Genomic DNA, 25,511 nt, shown 5'->3' with positions numbered 1-25,511 from the left:
AATATGTGCGCTTGCCCTTTCAAAACAATGTTTTCTCAAATAAACTGTGGCCATGAATGATTAATTGCATAGAGGACGGGCAGTGCTGTGTTAACGCTGCCAGTGTTACTATGTAAATGTAGCATCCAGATGGATCTTGTTAGACCTAGCAGGATTCAGAGAAGTATATATTTTTAGCTTGTTTACAGAGCAGTGGTGTACAGCCAAGGACCAATGAAGGGGACAAGCAGCCCTCATTAGCATAACGCTGGCTTCCTGGGGACCATGATATTGTGGGGTGAACGATCTTGCCTGTAGTAAGGACAAGTTGAGGGCAGACACTTACACCCCAGTGTTAATTGTTTCCAGTATGTGGCAATGTTTAAGACCCAAAAACATTAAAAATAGCTAGGGTCTAATTAAACAGTGCCAGTGAAGCAGTTGTTTAGGGACTGATTTTGAAACTCCTACAGGACCACTGTGTGGCCATATTGTGTATTGTTAATGATGGGGGCAGGACTTGACAAGATAAACACCATGCAGCAAGGTTTAATGTCATCAGTTCAAGAAGATTAGTGGCTGATATTTGGACGCCTCCCATCTATTGATTTGTGGAGGCTGATGATCAGACCTAATTTATGCTAGATCCAGAGTGCATAATGTCTGACTGGAGATTTCTTGAGGTCTTGATAACCAGCCATGCATATTCTGCAATTTACATACCTCTTAAAAACGTATTCTAGAAAGTTGTAATGGAAGAGATAAATCGACTTTTTAATTAGGACCAGAGCATGTGAAACTTCCCTATCTTGTTTAGTTCTCATTATTCCTCATCTCAGGATGAAGAATCCCTTAGAGACTGCCTAGAAGTCGTTCGTTTCTTGCTGTATTTTTTGTTTTTATTTGTATTTTTTATTGACTTTTCTAGTTTATCTTCTTCCCCTCCATATCTGTTGAATAATTCATACATATTGTTAAATACTAGAATGGGATTGCTGCGCTGTCTAAATGCTCTTCTATGCAATGGGTGTGAAAGGGATGTGACATTCTCTCACTCATTTTGCATATGTGTCTCCCGCACAGTCATGCCTGTGTCATCCGTGGACAAGTGGTGACCTCAGACGCAACGCCCCTGGTTGGAGTTAACATCAGCTTCATCAACAACCCAGCCTACGGTTATACAATCACCAGACAAGATGGCAGGTGAGAACGGTCCCTCACTCAGTCATATGCACACACACACACACACACACACACAAAACTGTATATTAATACAATACCTCTCTGTGTCTCTCACTTTCTGTGACATTTCTGTGGAGAATCTTGTAACTAAATAGGTCAATCTGTTGTCACCTATGGCCCAATAAACTGTAGTGGGATTTTATCTCTGACCCTCATCTTCCCCCAGTACCTGCATCATTCACTGACATCCAAACAGCCTGCATCCCTGCCGGTTTGATCTCCATCTTTTCCTCTCTTTCCTCCATCCCTTCCATCTTTGTGTCAATCCACTCTCCATCTAACCCGCCCTCAGAAAACCTCTCTCATCCTCATCTCATCATCTGGCTCCACTCACATTCCATCTGGGCTTCATCCCTTTACCCTCCTCCTGCCCAATCCCCCGTCTTCCAACGGGCGTAACTTTTCAGTGGTCCACTTCCATCTCCTCCTTGTCATAAGCCTCCTCTCATGTCCCTTACACAGCTCTGACTGAGTCTTGCCTTGTCCCCATTTTTCATTTTCCTTTTCTCCTTGGAAGCTCTCCTCTCCTACGCACTTATTTGCTTCTCTCTCATTCTACCTCAGCATATCTGTAAACACTGCTCCATCTCCCAGGTTCCCCTGTAAACATGCCCAGTCTCCCGCAACTCCCCTGCAATCACTGTAAACAGGCTCACTGTAGCGTGAAATCAGAAATGCACCTGTTCAGCCACTTAGAAATGGGAAGGCTGTCTCAACTCATTTTTCAGATGTGTTCTTTATTGTCCAGGGGGCTTAGGTTTTTTTGAAATTACCTTCTTGCTATACTGAAACATTTTTCTGGGGGAGGTGGAGACAGTTTCTTGGAGTTTCTGCGTGGGTAACTGGTGAGACTGCTGGGGCGACACAGAGCAGGCACTACGGACCTGGTCCACTTTCAAACGTTCCTTTCATTAAGGAGGAAATATACTGCACCGCTTGGCCAGCACTGATTCACCTCCACTCACCTTGCTGCATCTCTTTGTCTTTGAGAAGTCAGGCACAGCATTGGACACAGAGTTCCATGATTAATATACAAAGGCTAATGCAGACACACTGATTGGTTATCATTTGTATGAGGAGCTGTGCGTACATTGGCAGGGTTAACCCTCTAAGCTTGATGCATTCCCTAGGGCTTAGTCAGTGAGGCTGGTGTGGGTAGCTTAATAAGGTTCGTCACATGGCTTAAGGCTGTTGTCATGATTGATAATGGCCAGCGAATCCCCTCATCGATTGGCCACGCAGCCTGTGGGTATCTGTCCAGAACTGTTTGTATGTGCGTGGAGTGGGTCCCCGAGGCAGGCTGTTGTGGGTGCAGCATGGCCACTGAGGCAGCGCAAGGGCATCACTATCACCCTCGACATCAGCAGCAGGGGCAGCAGAACCGCTTTGCACCACTGATCAGACCAGACACTCTTCCCACCAGGCCCCGCCAGGCCCAACACAGACGGCAAAATGTACTGCTATTATTTACTGCCTCAGCCAGTGAAGGTTTTTAGAAAGGCCAGCCGTATTTTTGTACCAGCCTGTTCCACTAGGGAATGTCGTTAAATTAGTGAACACAGAGTAGGGAAGTGCTGATTTACTGTATATGTAATGTGGAGGATCCTGGCCCCCATTTGGAGGTGAGGCCCTGTCCCGTGAGCCCTGCAGATGACCAGGTGCTAATTGGCTGTTAGAGACATGCTGTGGTGCAGGTGTGGATGCAGACTAGAGATAGAGATGAGTGAGTCACCTGAGGATGGAGCCTTTACTAAGAAGCATTCAGGCCAGGTGGAGGGAGGGAGGGAGGGAGGGAGAGAGGGAGAGAGGGAGAGAGGGAGAGAGGGAGAGAGGGAGAGAAGCAGGTTGGTTGAGGGAGATGGGTTAACAGAGAAGGAGCAAAGCAGGGCCAGGGCCTTTATGCAATAGCTGATGTGATTGCATTGCAGGGCTTTTAGACTGATGTGGTAGTGGTCAGTCCTGGTTGCCGGGATCGATAGGAAAGTGTCTGCCTCCATTTTGCTGCAAAAACCTCCAGCCGACCTGCCCTGTTACACGCCTTCTATTCAAATGTGAACACGCTGCATTACACAAGCAGAGGGTGAACAGTCGCATCATCAGTCTCTCACGTTCCCTGTTTTTAAAATGAAACCCATTCAACATATCACATTAATTCAGTGACTTGCCTCTGGTTCTTTGGTTCACTGGGTTGACTGCTTCATCCTTCCTCTGCACAGTCACTCTGGATGCTGTGTGCAGGAAAGATAAAGTGCCAAATACTGGAACTGCTCTTTTTTTACCATTGTCTTTCATTTACAGCAACATTAATTCATTACTCATTGATTGTACACTAGCACTCAATTAGAAAAATATTAATTAGCGAGTGAAATGTGACATGGTTTAATCCCTGATACATGACAAATTACAACTGTAGCCAAGTCATTAATATAGGGATTGCTAATTATTCTTTGCTAAAGAAGAACATATTAGAATATATATTAACAAGCATACAGTTTCAGGTTCAAGGTTGTACATTTTTGGGTTGTAAATGAGAATCCTGTCTTTTCTAGTTTTGACCTGGTCACCAACGGAGGTATAGCCATCGCCCTGCGCTTTGAGCGCGCTCCGTTCATCACACAGGAGCACACCCTCTGGTTGCCATGGGGACGCTTCTTCGTCATGGACACCATCGTCATGCGGCACGAGGAGAACGACATCCCTAGCTGTGACCTCAGCAGCTTCACCCGGCCCAGCCCGGTGGTGTCCCCCGCTCCGCTCACCGCCTTCGCAGGCTCCTGCTCCGAGAGAGGAACCGTCATCCCCGAAATTCAGGTGACAGCCCCGTCCCATCTCTCTCCTTCCTACCCTGTACGGGCCCTGTTGTTTCGGGATGTACAGCCTATTGCCTTTGCCTCCAAAAGATTCATGCCAAACAAGAGAGAGCCCCCCCACACACACACTCTAAACACCATACATCAAGCACTGGAGGAATAGTAACTCCTCCTCGCGGCAGCACTGTGATTTTATCTCTCCTCTGTAATTGGTCGGAGAAACACAGGCGATTTACAATGTGCATTGTTCTGTCCCACTGCAAAATGATGATGATTGCATTGCACTAGGAAAAAAAGCTCAGACATTTTTAATTTCTCTCAGGTTGAGAACACAAGTGGGATAAAAAAAAAAGTACTTGTTTTGCCCATTTGATAGTAGGTCCCTCCTTGTTTTCCCTGCGTCTATGTGCTTGTGCCTCCCTCTCCTCTCACTGGGAGGGCGTGCACTGTTATCTGTCTAGTAGCTGGGTTTTTGTGCCCCTTCTCGAATCGCTTTGTCTTCCAGTTTGCTTGGTACAATTTATGGTATATTACGAGTTTATCTAGAGTGCAGTCTAGTCTACATATAGCACCCGGTATCTCCTATCAGCAAGACAGAGATTCTCTTACAGGGACCTGATGGTGGGTCTTTACAATCAATGAAACGTTGCTGCACTCTCCAAAGATTTATAACAACACACATGCTAATGGCAGATCCACCCTGAGCAGAGATTCTGGGACCTCATCCTAATCCCTAGACACAGGAGGTAGGAAGCGGCTTAAGAAAATCAAAGCAGCGGCCATCGTCGTGGCCTGCGGCGGTGGCTCCTGACCCAGAGCCCTGTCCCTGGCCGCTGAGTAGCCACTGTGTCAACCCGTCCTGGCCCTACTGAGTTATACTGCAGGCCACTGACTGCTGGTTGGAACAGTATGGAGCTCAAGGGCATTTCTACAATATATAGCAGCCATTTTCATACAAATTGAATGGGCTTGCTGCTGTAATGAAGGGTGCACTATGATTTAATCAATTGTTAAAAAAAGGGTTCTGTAGTGAGTAAAAGAAATCATTGGATTCTTATAGCACTCAGGCCTAATTGTCCTTTCATTGATGTTTCAGATTCCCTTTTAGATATTCTGTTTGGCTTGAGGCAAGTCTTTGAACCATATCGGGACCAAGGATGATATCTAGTAGTAGATTAGAGAAAAGGTAGAAGATCAAATGTGTGCAGTAATGGAATAATGAAGCCATGGTGTCTGCTCCCCCAGGCTCTGCAGGTGGAGGTTCCTATCCCTGGGACGGACATGAAGGTGAGCTACCTGAGCAGCCGCACCCCGGGGTACAAGTCCATCCTGAGGGTGGTCCTCACCCACCCCACCACCCCTTTCAACCTGATGAAGGTGCACCTCATGGTTGCTGTGGAAGGACGGCTATTCAGAAAATGGTTCCCCGCTGCCCCAAACCTGGCTTATGACTTTGTCTGGGACAAGGCAGATGTCTACAGCCAGAAGGTCTACGGCCTATCTGAGGCCTTCGGTAAGCAGATGACAACTGTTTTCAAGTTAGTAATATTGGGTTCCCTTTATTGCTCCTTAACAAAAAACGTTTTTCCTTTGTCCATATCCAGTGTCTGTGGGTTTCGAGTACGAGTCTTGTCCAGAATTTATTCTGTGGGAGAAGAGGACTGCTATTTTACAAGGCTATGAGACCACAGCTTCCAAACTGGGAGGATGGGCTCTGGATAAGCATCATGCCCTCAATATCCAGAGTGGTGAGTCTTTAGGCCGCTTTGGGTAGAGAACTCAGGTACTTGTAGACTACAGGCATTTTAGGATGAACACACTGAGTCCAGTGCCTCCGTGGTGAATCCTTTGTGATAGATATTTGAGTTTCAGTTGAGCTCTATCGACTGGCAGTTTTTTTTTTACATTTCTTCAGTGTCAGGAGGAGATGCACTCTGATTTCAAACTTAGATTTTGTTATTATGGGTCAATTTTCTTTTTGACTGTGAATTACGTCTGAATGGTGGAGGCGTGAGTGTCACGGCAGAGTCTGGTCATCTTCTGACAGGAGTAAGACCTGGTTCGGATCCCGACACTGTCAAGACGGACTCATCACAGGAAATGAGGCGTACTTATGTGGAAACTGTGCAGGAAGGTGGCATTCAGACCTGTCACTCTGACCACTAAAAGTCTAGATGTGCTGTCCTACAGTATAAAGGGAGAGTGATATTCCTGAAACAGCCCCACTGTGTCTCTTTCTCTTCCCCTCTTTCCCTCTCTCTACCCCCTTCTCTCGTTCTGTCTTTCTGTCTCTATCTCTGTGCTCTCTCTCTCCCCCTCTCTCTCTCTCTACCTCTCTCCCCTCCCACCTACCTCCTGGCATAATTTGCTGGCACCCTGTCCTCTCCGTCTGCCCCCCTCTTTACTCCCCAGGCTGCAGTCTTCAAAATTAAATCAGGTCCTGGAAGAGAGATGCTCGGCTAATCTCCCATGATAGACCAAATGTTGTGTTGAGTTGCATATCTTACAGTGCTCAGGCCTATCAGTACAGTCAGGAGCAGGAATCCCACACAAAGCTGACGCTGAATGTTAAATATGGTTGTGAACAGATGCGTGCGTGTGTGTCCTTCATCGAGACTGGTTTTAAATGTGACACTCTCACCTCTTTGTCATGTCACTCCACAGGTATCCTTCACATGGGCAATGGTGAGAACATCTTCATCTCTCAGCAACCTCCTGTGATTGGTAGCGTGATGGGCAACGGGCGACGCAGGAGCATCTCTTGTCCCAGCTGCAATGGCCTGGCCGATGGCAACAAGCTGCTGGCGCCCGTGGCGCTGACCTGTGGTTCAGACGGCAGCCTGTACGTGGGTGATTTCAACTACGTGAGAAGGATATTCACCACGGGGAACGTCACCAGCGTGCTGGAGCTTAGGTAACCAGGCAGCGGACCTGCCAGCCAGACGCCCACTCTCACTCGCACTCACTTACTCACACTGGGCCTCATGTGGACCGGCTCACAGGTCATAAAGCAACGGGGCCCATTGAGATAGACATGATAGGCCCCATAGATCCACGATTGATGTTCCTGCCATCTCACCCACCTGCATCAGCTGGCTGCTGGCCTTGATAGGGCTGGGGCTGGTGGGTGTCTTAACTGCTGCTCAACTAACTTGGGGGAACTCTGGGGAAGATGGATTTCTTTGTTAATATGCTTTGGGCAAAGTAGTATGACATTACAGAAGTTAAAGAGTTTGATATCTTCTCATAATTCTTTTCTACTTACTAATCTCCACTAACAACCATCATTCTTTCCTGTTTCTCGCTTTTCTCTTTTTTTCCTTTTGCTGCTGCTTATGGATTACTCTAACAGAAATAAAGATTTCAGGCATAGGTAAGCCCCGCAAATTACAGTTTGTTAGAATGTTTGTGGTCATACATGATTTCATTATTTCCTGTCTTATTGAAAGACCTCAAGTCTCTTGATTATATTTGTTGGGGTACGTTCTTTTTCAATATCTATTGATTGCTTCTTTGAATGTAATTATGTGCTGAAGCAATGTAATTCCCTTAGATCCGAAATGATCCCGTGGTATTTGTAGTGGAACGGTTTAGGCAGGAGAGTTGTGTAAATGTCATGTTAGAGTAGTAACAGCCGTGGTCGACTTAGTACGTATTGCAGGATACTTTTCACAGGGAGATGACATTCCAGAAACAATGTCGTTCTCATCACAGTAAATGGTGTATCTGAATTTTGCCTTTGTGAAAATGATTATACCACAAATACAAATACAAATGAGCATTCCTGACAGATTATAGTTTGGAATAATGACTATGCTTTAAAAAAGAAATGATCTTCTTTCAGAGTTTGTAGTTCTTTGTAGTTCAGACTGAGGGGTGTGGCTCAAGGGCAAGACAATCCAAGAAATCACCCCGTCACCCCCTCACCATGACTAAGGATTTTTTTTTGTTCAGTGACTGTAACTAGCTGGTCTAGCTGGCAAAGAACTATTGATTTGATTTCTATCGGAGTGTCATTACTTCAGCTGGGGATAATGCAATCACACTGAGGATGAAAATACAAGTGATGGCTCTCCAAGGCTGACATCACAAAACAGATATACCACCCCCCCCCCCCACACACACACACACACACACACAAACAAACAAACACACATGCTACCCTCTACAGCTGAAGCACTGAGACAGCAAATCTCAGTCCCTGTGCTCTTAGCACTCCAGACATTAGCATATTAAAGAGGGGATTTATTCTGAGAGAACACAGTGTGTGTGTGTGTGTGTGTGTGTGTGTGTGTGTGTGTGTGTCTCCAGAAGATGTCTGGCTGCTCCTGGTATGCATGGGAGCTGGTGATAGCACTTGGGGTGAGATGATCGTGCTGCAGTGTGCAGTGACCCCCCACTAAAGATGTCCCTATCCGCTCAAGCCCTGCCCCCTCCATCGCTGTGCCAGCATGCAGCGAAATCCAATTATCTTCCACAAACTAGATGTTGTCAGTGAATATAGATGGGGTCCCTGGCCATGCCTGAAGGTCAGGGAATAACGCCTTATAGTTTCAAACACTGTGGGGGTTTGCTACTGTTCTGCATGCAACACAGAGCTGATAAGGTATCGCCTGATTACATGTGCCAGATAGAAAGCCCAAAAAGACAGAGATCCAGGAATTGAGGGCGTACAGACTGACCTATACAATATGGAAGTAATTTTTCTCGGCCAACTGGTTGAGCTTGAAATGCAGACTAGAATATCAGTCAACTTGGTCAGTGGGCTGACTGTGACATCTTCGCCTGAGGTCCACAGCAGTGTCCTGTCCTCAGCCATCTACAGAAGGTCAATTGTCATTTAAAATTATGTATCGGAACTGACAGTACCACAGACTTACTGCTACTGCTTTTCAGATTCTAAGCTCTATGAGGTTTGGCACTCGCATGCCGCCGGACTTAAAGAAAGCTCAAGGTTATAGTTTTGATTTTGTCTTAATCCTTTTTGAATGATGGCGCACTGACAGGTTGTTCTGTAATGATCATTGAGTTTGGCAGAACTGTGCTGTATCAAACCTCCATGACTCCACTCATATTTAAGGTGCCACTAACCACTACATCACTGTATGCAGGCACTCAGGAGCAGTTATTTTCATGTTCTTGAAGTTCCTACTATCTCACTGATGTTTTTGTGTTCAAGCCAAGAGAAAACATTTGAGGGAGAGTGATAGCGATAGGAATGGTGTCCATTTCCTACTTTACCCAAGCCATGTACTGCAGTTGTCTGAATGTACCATAGGCTCACCTGTCTTGAGATGCTACTTTTCTCAAGGAGGCATTTTGAGTATATACAAGCCAGAGAACAAATCAATTCAAATCTTAATTTTCGACTTAACCCTGTAAGACCTAAACTTAAAAATGATGTCTTTTTTTTTTCAAGTCAGATAACGTTGGGCCTAGTCGGGGGGGGCAGAATTTCAGCATTTGCTCTCAAACTGTCAAGACAAATACACAAAACAACTAATGGCTACTATAACAGTACATTTCATTAATAATAATCACCCAACAGTCATATTTTGATGAATCAAAATGTATATTAAAAAAAAAACTGGATAAATATTATAAAAACAGAATGAAAACTTCAAAGTCCCCGGGGTCCATTGTTCACGTGCAATGGTAGACCCAAAAGCACTTCCTTTCCTCTGAAAAGCAGAGACAGAGATTGCACTTTCTGCAGAGCGTATTAGAATATCCTTTTATGCAGTGTCTGCAGTGTCCTCTCGTTGTCTTCACCAGAAACGTGCGACCGTGTTCCTGCGCACATCCGTTGGTGGTTCACATGCCCTCTTGGCTGGGACTCTATATGGTGGATCTCCATTTCCTTAGGATGGTCTCTTCTGAGCAGTCACAGGTCTCTGAGGTGTCACAGTTATCGACGTCAAAAGGCTCTCACTGGCTGAAGATGGCCGCCCTCTACTTGGTGTGTTGACAGATGTGTTTGTCAGGATGAGAGAGGGAGCTAGTTGCGCCTGAAACAGTCTCCTGTTTATCATCTTTTTCTTGGGAATATTGAGAGCCTTGCAGTCCCGTTTGTAGAGGAAAAAGGCGTTGATCACAGCAATGATAATAGTGTGCCAGAAGATGTTACTGTATCAGCGGCGCAATTGCATGAGGAACTTGTATTTGGCTCCAGATGAGTCCAGCAAATCCACACATGTATTTGTTGTATGCACCCACAATATGAGGTCTCTCAACTTCAATGTAGGATTGTTTTTGTTCGAGTGTTGAATCTTTTGCACAGGATCAATGGCATCAAAGGATGACACTGTGTGACTGCCCTGTTGTCATACCACTTGACAGCGCATATGTTGGGGCTTGGTTGGCTTTTGTTGGTTTGCTCGATGTCCTTACCATCATCATCATTAGTTAGACAATCAGTGGGTCTCTGATTCTCTTTTTCCACTTCCTCAACATTTTCAGCCACCTCCCCATCACTCGAATCACTGGTGTCTGATTCCATCTCAACATCACTTTCTCCATTTTGGATATCATCAATGACATATTACTAAAAGGAAGATACACCCCCCCAGACCTCTTACATCCCCATATTGCAGAACATTCACACCTGTCCCTGAACAATGCACCACATATGCAACTCCCACATTCCAAAACATTTACACTTTTCCCTGAACAACCAACTTCCAAAGCATTCCACAAACAGTATTTGTCTTGTGCAACAAGCAGATATGTGGGTAATCAAGCAAAGTCCAGATTTTAAAAAGCAGTTGACGATATTTTACTGCTAACATAGAAATAACATTGATTTAGAAATCTTCGAATCTGGTCTAAACTGCAAATTATAACAAATAACCCATTTGTAAAGTGTGAATCATCAAATACATTATATTTCTGTTAGTATTTATTCTGTATCTGAACATTCGAGAAGTGTAATGTCTCCATGTAATGTGCAAAGTGTAATTGCTATTTTAGCTACAATTTTGACCCAACGTTGTAAAATTACAACAAAGACAAAACAAGCTGAAAATCAAATGTGATGCATGAATTCCCGAATAACTTACTATGTACATGAACTGCATATTTTAACAATCACCCCCAAAAAAGAATTCATGGAATTTACTTACTTCAATTATGATATATCCAGTCAAATGAAACAAGGAGATTTGCTTCCAGGAAAGTTGGCTGATGGAATGAGTTCATGGCCTTATAGCCTGATCTATATACACATTTAGTATCCAGTGTTTTTTTGGGAGAGCTAAAGGTGAAGTTGTACTATTACAACAAGAGGTCTTACAGGGTTAATTTAATACCAAATGTCTGGTCATAATCTGACATTGATAAGACATCTTTCAAACTATAGCAATCAAACTTTCTATGTATCAAGTTTATTGTAAAATTATTTCTGCCTTATTAAGGTACTGTGAATTTGAATGCTGCCTGCTTCAAGTCTCTGCTTAGTGTGAGTCACTTCCTGATTTTTGGTGGTCTCTGCAGGTAGCTATTTCCCTGTATAGTATATGGTTTGATGTCCCCTGTGTAGATATGAGCAATGACTCTGTCCAGGAGTCTGTTATTTAACAGGCAATATTTCTGGGCTTCTCTTTTTGCTTGATGGATGCATACTGTATTTGAATTGCTGCTCTGTTATGTTATGTATATACAGTACCTCTATATGTAAGTCCCAAGGGTGTCTAAAACCTGTCTGTACTTTCAGGTTCCAGCGTTAACATTATCCCAGGGAATATCAGAAGCCCTGCAATACTGCTTCAGAATAATGTAGTCACAACAGTTTGGCCAGATATCCTGAATACACAATTCACCACTGCGAAAAGCAATTACACCTGCTTGCATGTGGCATTCGATTTTTTTCATGCCTCAGGTGTGTTTTGAGTAGCCACACATTTTGCCACAGTGTAGGTGGAGGAGTTTCCTAAGCACAATGGTGTTATTATTTATACATATTGTACATAACATATATTTTCTGTAAATGAAATGGCACTATTTACTTTGATTCCACGTGTGAATAAAAGTTACTCATGTTTTACAGGGTAATCAGCATGTTTTACGGCATGTTTTACCCTTTCACGCTCTCCACATGAATGTCCTAAAAATGACAGTGCTCACAAAAAGTTTTTTGTTTTTTCATTGCCCTCCATGTGAAAATGTACTTAGTCCTTGAATCGAAAATGTTATGGTCTAGGACAACCATACTTTTAGTCTGTCCTTAATGCCTACATTTACCATATAATTTGCATATGCCTTTGCCCAGTCCTCTCCTTTTAACAGTTACTATGCACATTACATACCACAATCCTACCTCAAATAGCACACTACCATCTGCAAGCACTGTCTCATGTAAACTGTTGTTCTTTCATACTTGTGTGAACAAGTCACCTTGTGTGATATGTCTTCATAACCTGTCTTAGAACACTAAGCAGCATTCCCTCTTCATTGGGAGTTTATCAGGTTTTATTAACTCCATCAAATAACAGAATTAATGCAGGTCTTTCATAAAGTATCTGAGAGTGAAGTGGTTTATTTCCAGCCTAGACAAAGTTACAATGCTATACTAATCTTAATTTATATGAAAGAAGTAGGGTTGGATTAATTATTCATCTTCAAATCAAAATTAGCATGGGCTCCACAATTCCTTCTTGGCTTAAGCAGTGCGTGTTTTGGGAATAAGCAAATTATCAGTTTCACTTACATGTCGGGCTCAGCGTGTCAGGGAACACAAAATGTTAATTTATTGTTTTGGAATACTGATATGGAATGGCACTAAATCTAGAAATGTGTGCCATCTGTCTTTTAAGGTCTGATTGTTTTATATGTGATGCACAAGAGTAAGAGTGATCAGATATATTTTGAAAGTGTTACTTTCTTGCATTTTTAAACAAGGAGCACATACAGAGCAAGTGTCAAAATATATTTGTGGAGATTAGAGCTATCAAGCTTGTTTTGGTGAAATTGTCTCTGAGAAACATATTTATTTTGGCCTTTACACAGTGTTAAACACAGTAGCCAGACTTATTGGAAACCCTCTACGACTGTTATTTGAAAGTTCAGCAAATTAACAATTTACTGGAATTCTGTATCCAAATAGGTTTTGCCAGTGATTTGTAAATGCTTCATTAAGATAGTGAATCCTTCATCTATTCTAAAGAGAGACACATTTGTATTGTTAATCAATCCAAATGCAGCAATGTCATGTTCATTTATTTTCATTTTACTTTCCTCTTCATTTATTGTAATTGTGTTGAACGTGTATCTCCACTCTGCTTTCAAGTCAATTTTTATTGTGTTAGGTGGGAATTATACCAAAACCGATGCAGTGAATTTAAAATCCTAACAGTTTGATTGATTTGTACTTCTCCTTTAAACAGCAACAGCCCTGCTCATAAATACTACCTGAGCAGCAGTCCTGTTTCCGGTGCGGTCTACCTATCCGATACCAGCAGTAGGAAGGTGTTCAAGGTCAAGTCTCTGAGTGCTGTGAAAGATGTTGCTAAGAATCTGGAGCTGGTGGCAGGGACAGGAGACCAGTGTCTGCCCTATGATGATACCCGCTGTGGGGATGGCGGAAAAGCTGTGGAGGCTACACTCACAAATCCTAGAGGTACAACATGGTCACTACAACCTCAGAGCCCCAATAATACCTGTTCTGTTTATTAACCTAGTTTTTCGGTGCATGTTTAAGTATCTATCTTACAAATGATGGACTTTTCTCTTCAGAGTCCGTTTGTGGCCTCGGTGTAGGTTTCCGAAAGACATTGACCACTACAGGCAGGTTGTTGAAAAGAAAGGTCTGAGTTACAAGACTGACCAATAGATATGGATTTTCAATCCCAGGTTCACATTACCATTAATTTATATGCACAGTAGCTACACAGAAAGAAGAGAGACCGCGACGCTGTTGTGAACCTGGGAGGGAAAATTGAAATCTGCAGTACTGTACATTTCAATTTTCACTCCCAGGTTCATAACCAGTTAGCAGTACAGTTTTACAGCTCTGAAGCGTGTACAAATTGTAAAAAGTTGAAGAACGTACAAAAACATGGCCATTGACCTTTTTTTGCTATATTGTGGAAACCATTAATCATCAGAAGAGATGTTAGTTTTTTTGCCCTCTGCCAAGTTGGTAATATGAGTCACCATGCTCCCTGTGCCTGCATGTTGCATCTGATCAGGGAAGAGTACATATTTGTTCATCTGAAAATATGAGATTGGGTTGTTTGGTTGTTGTCAGGCTTTTGCCTACTGTAATGTACATAGTGTTTGTATGTTAGAACTCATTGAATCAATGTTTTTGTTGTTGGATTAGTACCAGAATTCTCTACATACTATAGTGTGTGAATTATTAATTATTATTAAGCCGTTTGTTCATACATGAAGATTTTTCTGAAGAGTCAGTTATGGGTTGTTGTACAAGCAGTACAATTGTTGTACAATTCATAGCTAAATCGTGTATCTTTTCCTCTTTTTATATACGTCCCACAGGCATCACCGTTGATAAGTATGGTGTCATCTTCTTTGTGGATGGTACCATGATTCGCCGGATTGATCAGAACGGCGTCATCTCCACTCTGTTGGGATTTAATGATCTGACCTCTGCCCGACCCCTGAGCTGTGACTCTGTGATGGACATCTCCCAGGTATGGCCTTTTTCCCTTTACCCCACCTGCTCCTGCTCTAGACCACTATGAGGGCCAATGTTCTATCCTCTGATCTCCTGGCATTGCCAGCTGACTCTGCGGTTGCAGCTGGGAGCTCTGGGGGAAACTGAGGTTGGACATGCCTGGTTCAGGAGGCTCAGACCAGGGATTGCAGCAAAGGTGTGGGCTGAGACTGAGGGTGGGGTTGGGACCTGATGTTACTAGGGCAAGATGAGGTTGTTTCCCTGGGGGTTGCTTTCCACCCAGATGTGGAGTAGCATCGGCCTATAACTGGGGGGAGATGAGAAATCTGACCTTTAACTTTGCCGGCCAACCACTTCTACCCATGCACACACATGTTGTACATTCACAGATACTCTTACACACACATAGCAGACTGCCTGCCACACCAGACATGTCCCCCAGGCAAGGGCACTGTGTTGAGGTCACTTCACCCTCTGGCTTAGTGAGTTCCCCATAGAGATGACAAAACCTAGATTTTATGTCACATTTCATCAGCCATGCACCATACGCTTGGCTCTCCTCTATATGTTATTAGAACATATTATGCTGTATGTAGGTGCATATTCATATTTAATTCACTGCATATTATTTGTCATGTGGTGGTTTTATGTATCATGAGTTCAAATTAAAGGACAATGCACAAACTTTATTGTACGATAACGAGAGTTCAAGAATAAATCATTCTACTCTTATCCTTGTATACAATGTAAAAAAATATTAAATTCCATTACATTTTTGACATATTATGTTAATGCAATTCTACAAAGCTTGATGTCAATCCATGTCTATGTAAGCCAGTATGGGTCATTTGTGACTGCCAGAAAACTGGCCCAGGGGGCCTCAGCTGCCAATACTGTGGAGCTGTATTTGTGTGACGGGATGTAGTCACAGGAGAGAGCTGCCCACTGGAAGCCCTCAGGGACCCCCACCCAACCCTTACTACTGTACCTCCCACCCCATGTTTCTCTGTCAGTCTCCACAAGCCCCTCGCGGATGCCTGCCACCTCAGCTACATTGCAGAGGAGATCCAGGCAGACTGACTGCTGGTCCACAACCATGACAAATCGTACAAGTGCTGCCAGGGACTCTCAGACAGTAAAAAGCATCCATTAAAAATTCATCCACAGCATACAGCTCCTACTTCAAACACTACTCTGCCCCTTACTTACTTATGGCATAGTCTCACTGTAGAGGGCTCATCACTGATAGAGCTCTCCACTTTTTTTACCGACTTTCATCAACTGAAGTTTCAAGATTTCTCTCTCCCTCTCCTCATTGAGGGTCACTGATGTCTTAAAAATTATCTTCGGTATTTGCAGTACCGTCCAGGAAATGTTGGTCTTCTTTGTGTGCTATGGAACGTGATTCATCCTGTGACCTCTATGTGTTTTTTAAGCCAGGCAATTCTTTGCCTTCCACACATTAACCGTCGGTTTTCCTGGACATTTTTCACAAGGTTAATGGGATGACCTCAGTGAGAGATCTTTTTTTATGTGGTTTTATAAAGGCACGAGGTCTTCCATTTTTAAGTTTATGTTTTGAAAATAGAGATGGGTCTGAAACACTCGTACTGTATAAAGGGAAACCATGTCTTGGAATGAGATTACGTTTTGCACATCTTCACTTGAAGGGTGTTAGGAACTTCAGAAAGCTTTAATCATGACTGCGCTGACATTGATGTGCAGTTAAAATCTGAAAGGGTCTTCAAACCGAATATGGGATAAGTTTAGACAGACTTCACATTGATAAAAGGGGGTTGTAGCAGAGGGATAGCTTATGGGAAATGGGCTATTGTAATACAAGTGAGCTTACAAACAAAAATAGATGTGCTTTTGAGGGGGAGAAAAATCCATGGCTACCTCTGATGGCTGATGTGCCCTGCTAAGCTGTGCCATGGGCGGGAGAGCCAGCACTACTGACAGCTGCCCCAGTGCAGGCAGGAAGGCGAGGGTGTGATTGAGTTACGGCATGTGGGACGGGAGCTCGAGAAATATCCCCTCATCACTCAAAGCGGCGTGAAAACCCCCTGACAACAGACTCCCTCGAGCCACTCCACACTCAGGCTCATAAAATATTAAACCACCAGTGTTGACAAGGAATAGGTTTTAAGGAATTCAAAATCCCCCCCCCCTTAGTTTCCCAAGTAAATGTATTTTCTGCTCTCTGAAAGACAACGTGTATCCACTGCCAGTCTCATGTTTGTTGTGCGTAGCCAAAGGTACTTTTTATTATATAAACCGACTCGGTTGGGGAGAAATGGTGGGAGGTTTTCAGGACATGGGGCCTTGTGGTAACATCAGCCATCAGCTTGGGCAAACAAGGATGCTGTGAAAAACGGATGTTATGGGGAGAAACCTTGGACCAGTCAGGACTGAGACATAATAAAAAGAATGATTGAACTGATGGTCTCCTGGAATCAGCTGTCAATAGCCAACTACTGAGGGCAAATTGCCTACGATTTAGAAAATGAGGAATACTGAATGTGTAAACAGGTTTGGTTTAGATCAATGTTATGTACTGTATACTCTAGAGAGGGGTTTCCTGGAAACAGCTGCTGAAACATACATTGAGGATTCTATTTTTTGTGTTTAATAAATAAAATAAAAAATAGTTTTTATTGCAGGCCAGAGGCCTTTAGAATGCAGAGTTGCTCCTCTTGTGAAGTGGAATTTATTGTGGCAACCTCAACTTTTTCACATTTATCAGTGGAAATGTATTTCCTGGAGGCTTTTTTAATCCACCAGTCAGCAATTTGAAGTTTTTATTTGATTTTTTGCTGATGTATTGTTAAACTATTGTCAGCTGAAGGTTACACACTCCATGCCCAAACAGTATCTTCCTCCTCTGAGATTCAGCCTAGTTATGAAGCACTCTAACAGCAGTGTGCCCTAATGTGCTAGTTCATCCTAAATGACTGCATGTTGTGTGATGATTTTGTGCAGTTAAATTGAATATGGATTTCTGTTTTACAAAACCAAAATGCAGAGCCATTTATTCCATGTTATCATAAAACGTGATACTTAGGGAATTGCTCCCCAATCAATTTTGTGGACAGGGGTCTGTGAACTTGCATCATCATGCCCCTATGAAAGATTAGTGAACCATAATAATTGCAAGGTAATTCCATCCCCTTCCTACTTCCCGGCTGTAAGACGAGGTATCCAAATCAATGCTAATTCTGGACTCATGTAAAAGATGTCCATCATCCAAACTAGTCCTTGTATTTTCCAGTAAATTAAGACCAGGTTTTAATCAGTCTCTCTTGTTGCTGCTTCAAGGCTGCTTTTGAAATATGACACTTCATATTATGTTCCTAAGAGATCTTACTGGGTTTGTAAGTGCAAAGGGAGTTTGTGAATTTGATGAATCCAATAACTTGTACTTGTTAAAATCTAGATGCATTATCTGCAGAACAATAAGTCATAATTTGGGGGATGTAACCGGGGCTTTCATCTGCTAAATGTGCTTCATTTTGTCCTCATGGACTTTGCCTCCTGCTGTCTTTTTGTTATTACTAAATTAATAACCCAAAGCAAAAAAAGAGATCCATTTTGCCAGGTTGGTGGATGCCCAAGTCCAGTCTTTCAGTATGTACATGATCTATGGTTGTCTCATGGTTTGGGTTCATCTGATCATTTACTTGGATCTCCTCTTCTTTTTTGTTTTTTATTCTCCTCTTATCAAGTTCAATCTCAGAAATCTTGTTTTGGTGTTTTTAACAGTGTTCTAACTGCTATTTTCTTTCTTATCAGATAAGAATCTTTTCAAAAATGGTTTTCCTTGCGAGGCCATGCTAGGGGAGAGCTTGATAGTTTTCTGTACAATATCTAATGTTTTGTAAAGTGTTTTCAATTACTCTTGCCTGGAGGGTTTTTCCCCTCAGATAATGTTAGGATTTGGTAGATCAAATGTGCCCGCTTTGCTTCTGACCCTTCTATCTCTTTGGTCTGCTTCCCCACAGGTGCGTCTAGAGTGGCCTACAGATCTATCCGTTAGCCCCATGGACAACTCCCTCTATGTGCTAGACAACAATGTGGTGCTCCAGATCTCTGAGAACCACCAGGTGCGCATTGTGGCAGGCCGTCCCATGCACTGCCAGGTGCCAGGCATTGACCACTTCCTGATGAGCAAAGTGGCCATCCATGCCACCCTGGAGTCCGCCAACGCCCTCGCCGTCTCCCACAACGGAATTCTCTACATCTCGGAGTCAGATGAGAAGAAGATCAACCGTGTGCGGCAGGTGTCCACCAATGGAGAGATCTCTCTGGTGGCAGGAGCACCCAGCGGATGCGACTGCAAGAATGACGCTAACTGTGACTGTTACTCCGGGGACGATGGCTATGCCAAAGATGCCAAATTGAACGCACCTTCTTCGTTAGCTGTGTCATCAGACGGGGAGCTGTTCATTGCGGACCTGGGCAACATCCGCATCCGTTATGTGCGCAGGAACAAGCCGTATCTGAACCCTCTCAGTATGTATGAGGTGTCGTCCCCTATCAATGACGAGCTCTATCTGTTTGATTCTAATGGGAGCCACATCTACACACAGAGTCTGACCACTGGAGACCACCTGTTTAATCTTACATACTCTGGAGAAGGAGACCTAAGCTCCATCACTGACAAAAACAAGAACATAGTGACCCTCAGGAGAGACACAACTGGCATGCCTCTATGGCTCATGGTGCCTGATGGACAGACCTTCTGGTTCACCATTGGAACCAATAACGCCCTCAAAAGCATTGCTGCACAGGGTCAAGAACTGGCTGTGATGACTTACCATGGAAGTTCAGGGCTGCTAGCAACAAAGAGTAATGAAAATGGATGGACAACCTTCTACGAGTAAGTAACATTTAGTTTAAATTAAAATTATGAGAAGTTGGTTCAAAAACATTACTGTAACACCACTGCAAGCCAAGTGGATCCAATTATAGATAATGGCTTTGCCACAACTCTGGATTGAAATCGAATTTATAGTGCAGCCTATAAATCCCAAACACTGTTTACTGAAAGTAATTATAAGGGGAAATGTTACAACTACGCATATGTTGATGTATTGAAGTTTGCAGGTACACAAAGTATTTTTGGGCTAATGTGTTAGATATTCAGAATCCAGGAAATTCATATTTAGACCTGTTGTCGACAGTCGATTGCAGTTAAATATGTTTTCACGAGTCATGGCCACATGCCTGGAGCTCACTGTCACTCAAAATGCCACACCCTGTAATGTCTTTGATGAGTGTGTCAAACAATTTACGTTTTTGGGGCTGTTCAGATATCAGTTCCAGCTCACTTGTGGAATATCACATCCTGATACATCTTCCATTTATGAATTCAATCTTAGCAGATATTTAACACTTATATTTTATCATGTAAGGCTGGCAACAATTAGGGTAAAAATACATTGCTGAGGTATTTGTACATGCTAGCATCCACCTACACTACTGGAAGGGTGTATCAGCCTGAGGCTGACACAGTCCTGACTTGTGCAGTTCTGTCTCTGAGTCATTTCCTTTGAAATTATTTTCAAATGGCTGATAAGATTATCTCATTGGAACACAACTCTCTATAAGACTCAGAGAAGAAGATACATTAGAAGTAAATCTGTTTAATCAAAAAGCTTTTCCAGCAAATATGGAATCCATAGTGGAGACACAGTGCTCTGCTGTTAAAATGTATGTAGTGGGTAGACATGACATTAAATAAATGTGGTTGTTATTTGCGTGTTACGGCAATATATGGTAAAAAAAATGTCATTGGAGAATGCCACAGAGATTTTACTCTATCATGGAAGCGATGATATGTTCAATAGTCTCAGAAATAAAAGAAATGGCATAACAAGAACACAATAATTAACATAAAACACTTAATTTCCTGTCTTTCTCTCAAAATAAGATTATGACTTCACATTTCCCCGCCAGCACATTTGGTCCATGTTTCATTTAGGCCCAATAAAGGGACTCTTTGTTGTTTGTACATAATTAGCTTTCAAGGTCACTCTGCCTCCTGAGGGTCAAAGACATAATTGGCCTCCGTTGGATATAAAAAAAATACCACCATTTATCTTCGAACGCCAATGTGTGGCTGTTTTATGTTTTTATCGTACACACCAAACTGCCTGAATTGTTTCATGTTTATATATGTTTTTCAGCCTATAGACGGAACATAATTTAGCGTGGTCAAATACAGAAACAAACAACACAGAACACAGAAAACACCTGCTCCATGGTTTTAGTGCTATGCTCCATGTCAGCTTCCTGTGCCCTGACAGTCGCTGGATTTGGTGGTAACCTGTAACCATCTTCTTCTTTTTTGTAATCATCAGCACTACAGTTTAACGGTTGCTGTAAATGATAATTTTTTCTCACAGTACTGTGAAAGATGCTTAATTGCCAAACAGAATAGCCAATCTTGGTTCTGATGATGCTTATATTTAGTAGCAAAGCTCATCAAAATACACATTATGTATCCAGAATCTGTAGGACCCGATTCCGGATATGGGAAGAAGTCAATCTGGCGAAGGCATTGTGATGCTTTGGGCAATGTTCTGCAAGGAAACCTTGGGTCCTGCCATTCATGTGGATGTTACATTGACACATGTACCACCTACCTAAGCATACCATGTACACCCTTTCATGGAAACAATATTTATTAATGGGAGTGGCATCTTACAGCAGGATAATTCACCCTGTCACAAAGCAAAAATGGTTCAGAAGTGGTTTGAGGAACACAGCAACGAGTTCAAGGTGTTGACTTGACCGCAAAATTTCCCAGATCTCAATCCAATTGAGCATCTGTGGGATGTGCTGGACAAACAAGTCTGATCCATGGAGGCCCCACCTCGCAACTTACAGGACTTACAGGATCTGCTGCTAATGTCTTGATGCCAGATACCACAGCACGTCAGGGCTGTTTTGGTGGCAAAAGGGGGACCTACACAATATTAGGCAGGTGGTCATAATGTTATGGCTGATTGGTGTAAATCCCCCTTGCCAGAACTCAACCTGGTTCCTCAAGTCTTCAATTTGAACTATAACAATTGGGTAGTGTGGTTCACTGAGGGGTGAGAATGTGCAGTGTGCTGATGTTGAGTGGCTGCCTGTGGTTGGGCCTCATCAGGAAAAGGTCATAGTACTAGTGTTTGAAGTGTATGTGATGCATTACAAATGGATAGTTGGAACATCCGGGGGTCTGGAGGGGGGTGGGGGGAGCACAGCTTCTTTCCCCCTACCCAGCCCCTATAGACTCACTGGGCCCCTGGCCAACAACCCAAAGCCCTCAGGCATGGAGCCCCTAAAAATGCAGCCCCTTGCCCCTGTCTGCCCTCAAGCCCCCTGCCCCTGTCTGCCCTCAAGCCTGGTCAGAGGAAGCTAATAGGCAGCTCAGTGTGAACATACTGGAGCCAATAGATCTCAGCAGTGACGCTTCAGGAGTGGCCCTGGCTTCAAGCCCTGATTGAGATAGCTCTATTGAGAGCTGTTTGGGTCAGTGATCAAGCTGGGGCATGTGACACTGCTCAGGAATGAGATTGGAGTCTGCAGGACTGGTCTTTGGTGAAAGCACATATACATTTTGTGTCAGTTGAAATGAAGTAATGTGGCTGACATGAAGCTGTCCAATGAGAGGGAAATTAAACACTTGCATTTCAACTGCATTTTAAAAATTGGTGTGGAAACATACTAAAGCCTGACAAAAATGTAATTTAATCTGTTTCTGGTAAAAGTTAAAGGTAAAAACGGTTTTCAGGTACCTTATCAGTCCTACTCGCCGGACAAAAATGTACCTATTTCGAATTTCCAAGCATAATACTGCAAGAAAGTATGAGAAAAATGTCCAAGAACATGTGCTCTTTAGATCAGATAACATTTATCTCTAGGTGTTTTTCTCTCCCAATTTGCTGTTGGATATTTGAGCCAAGAGAGTAAAGGAAATATATGTAAACTTGTCCATGCCATATAATTTATTAGACTGCATTATTACGGCAGGCAGCAACAGCGGCAAGGGCTCTCCAATCTGCATTCACAGCACAGAGAAAAGTCCTCATTCTAAGTAATGTACCATTCACTCAATCTTATGCTGGAGCACTGACAAGCTGAAAGATTTCAAATTGTTCCATGCTGATGTGCTCTCACGGCCAAATGAGACAATCTGGCCACTCATGTTCCTGGATGTGATGAACCGACTGATTTGCAAACGGTGGAAATGCTGCACCTCTCAAACCCTGCCTCTGAATCACTCTCTTCCAATGCTCATAATTCAAGACGACATATTGAGATCAGTCGGTACTCCTAATCTTTTAGGCTAATGAGCAAATGTCTACATCAGAAATGTTTATACTGTATCACCTTATGCTCCAATATTCAGCACTATCAATAGTGTTTTCTTGCATCTCAAATGCAATCTTACATTCTGCATACATTTAGGGGGGGAATAGATTTGTAGTGAATAACCTGTAACTCTATTGGCCTACATGCTTGCTTTTGCCTGCAGGTATGACAGTTATGGCCGCCTGACCAATGTGACTCACCCCACGGGTAGGATGAGCAGCTACCGCACAGACTCAGACAGCTCTGTCCGAGTCCAGACAGAGGGCTCCAATAAAGAGGACATCACGGTCACCACCAACCTATCAGCCTCTGGCACCTTCTACACTCTTCTGCAGGGTGAGTATCTGAACAGTATGCATGTTAATTATACATTTAAATGATAAAGTACAGAATACAATATGAAAGATGTGAAGTCACTTGTAGTTTTTGAAGAAGTGCTTGAGTAGTCTTGGTGAATAAGCCCAATTAAGTCCTAATCTTGATGTATTATGATTGTATGTGAACAGTAGGAAGAGTAAATACAGTTGCTTTTTTTTCTTCAGTCCTGCCTTCCACTCACAGATCTGAAAGTCCATATTGATTTTATGTCTCCAAACTTGATCTATAAAAATGCAGTTTTGTCAGCCCAGAGGTCCTCTGTTTAGGAAATCCAATCAGTCAGGACTAGACAGAAAGTGTAAGGGGGGTCTCAGGCCCAAGCCTTGTATCCGTGAATTTTCTTGCATACTTGGGCATTTTGGTATCCTGTTTTGTGCCTGACCGACTGCCGCATCGATTACCAGTTGATAGCTTTGAACTCTCCAGCCCCGGTTCAATTTCGAAAAGAATGTAAAGATTTTTTCCTTACTAGCATTTGATTTGAAAGAGTCCTCCTCCCCCTCCACATTGATTGGATGACTCTCCTAGGGCAGAGTGAAAGGGGAGATGATAACCCCTAGTGGCTTCATGCGGCAGCGTGAAATGGTCACCTCACTGTGGTGACCTTGTGTTGGACATCTGCTGGCAAAAGGCACTGCGCCAGGCACGCCTCTGTTAATTAATTCACCATTGTCCGCTTTGTCAACTAACACTTCCATAATCACAGAACAGACAGCACTCTCTCTCTGACACGCATATACTGTAAATGTAGATTCTCGCACACTTGGTTGTGTTGACTTTTATAGCGCACCTGGTGATTTGTGTATTCCTGTCTGGGTTACAGAGATGATTTAATCTCTTAAATCCTGCAGTCACCCTGAGTTTGTGAATAAAAGGGGGATGTTTAGTGTACAATTAAATATCTGAGTTGTGGTGTCAGATGCACTGTTCCACGTCTGTAGTCTGTTTTGATTAGAGTACAGCCTCTGTGTTCAAAGTCTGTTCCTGGCTAAGGTACAGGCAGCACCCCTTACCTACTGTACATCTTATGTATGCATTAGTGTGAACTCCATGTTCAGCAATATTTCCTTGTTCCCCTGGCTATCCCTGTTACTCATTGTCACAAACCATTTCAACCATAATAAATTACCGTTTATACTGGATGTAGATTATAGAGAGATGGTTTCAACCAGACGTGCCACCCTTGACTAACAAAGATGTAAAAAGGCGGTTCTGAAATGTTGCACTTGTTTACACCTGACATAATCCACCGTAAATAAGGTGGATGTATGGTTTGATTGTTTTTCCATCCAACAAAATAAAGTAATTAGTGTGCTGTCTGACAAGCCATTAATTCTCAACAGCTGTTAATGAGAGTCATATTCATCTTGGTCCCTGCCAGTGCTCTGACAGAAGGCTAGAAGAGGACATTCTCTGATGAATATATAAGAGGAGCTCTCAGGAAACATTATTCTCTGCTCTGGGTCTTGGGCTGCTAGTCACCTGGGGACAGTGACAGACAGGAGCCCTGTGTGCTGTGTGGCCACAGGCAAGCTATCTGATTTTGATAGCTTCCACTCCCATCTCCTTTAGGCTACAGGAACAGCTGTAAAACTTCGCTTTATTGGTGCTGTGAAACCTCCCTCTATTTGTCTTTGTTGTCACAGACCAGCCATCCTCACACCTTTTGTGGTTAAATACTGCTTCTAAACGGGCTGTGGCTGCGCAGCCATTTTAGATAACAGTGTCTTACAATGATGATTATGACGTTAGATGTTATCAATTTATTGTGATTGGTTCTTGAACAACATGTGTTTGTCTTAGAACACAACCCCAATCATACTTGTGTACATATGTTTGAACCTCAGATCAAGTCCGGAACAGTTATTACATTGGACTGGATGGCTCTCTACGTCTGGTGCTGGCCAATGGCATGGAGGTGTCCCTGCATACAGAGCCCCACCTGCTGGCCGGCACTGTCAACCCCACAGTCAGCAAGAGGAACGTCACCCTGGCCATCGACAATGGCCTCAATCTGGTGGAGTGGAGGCAGAGGAAAGAGCAAGCCCGTGGTCAGGTCACCGTGTATGGACGCCGGCTTAGGGTAAGGCTTATTTTACAAATGC

At 43.2% G+C, this 25,511-nt stretch overlaps 1 protein-coding gene across 3 annotated transcripts in view; it reads left to right on the top strand.

Annotated features, from left to right (window-relative positions):
* Nucleotides 1-25,511, top strand: part of tenm4 (teneurin transmembrane protein 4) — a 92,128-nt gene that overhangs the window by 51,820 nt on the left and 14,797 nt on the right. For all 3 annotated transcript variants that reach the window (XM_084674515.1, XM_084674514.1, XM_084674516.1), the window contains 11 exons: nt 1,063-1,182; nt 3,771-4,032; nt 5,277-5,544; nt 5,636-5,779; nt 6,696-6,945; nt 7,384-7,404; nt 13,412-13,644; nt 14,526-14,680; nt 18,666-19,543; nt 23,192-23,364; nt 25,254-25,489. In XM_084674515.1, the coding sequence (XP_084530641.1) occupies nt 1,063-1,182; nt 3,771-4,032; nt 5,277-5,544; nt 5,636-5,779; nt 6,696-6,945; nt 7,384-7,404; nt 13,412-13,644; nt 14,526-14,680; nt 18,666-19,543; nt 23,192-23,364; nt 25,254-25,489 (2,740 nt within the window). The remainder of the gene's footprint in view (nt 1-1,062; nt 1,183-3,770; nt 4,033-5,276; nt 5,545-5,635; nt 5,780-6,695; nt 6,946-7,383; nt 7,405-13,411; nt 13,645-14,525; nt 14,681-18,665; nt 19,544-23,191; nt 23,365-25,253; nt 25,490-25,511) is intronic.

The sequence above is a fragment of the Hypomesus nipponensis genome, chromosome 15 (genome assembly GCF_054491055.1).
Source record: "Hypomesus nipponensis isolate SF chromosome 15, ASM5449105v1, whole genome shotgun sequence".
Classification (NCBI taxonomy): Eukaryota; Metazoa; Chordata; class Actinopteri; order Osmeriformes; family Osmeridae; genus Hypomesus; species Hypomesus nipponensis.
Note: the sequence above shows the minus strand (reverse complement) of the source record. Positions and strands in the feature narration are given on the sequence as shown.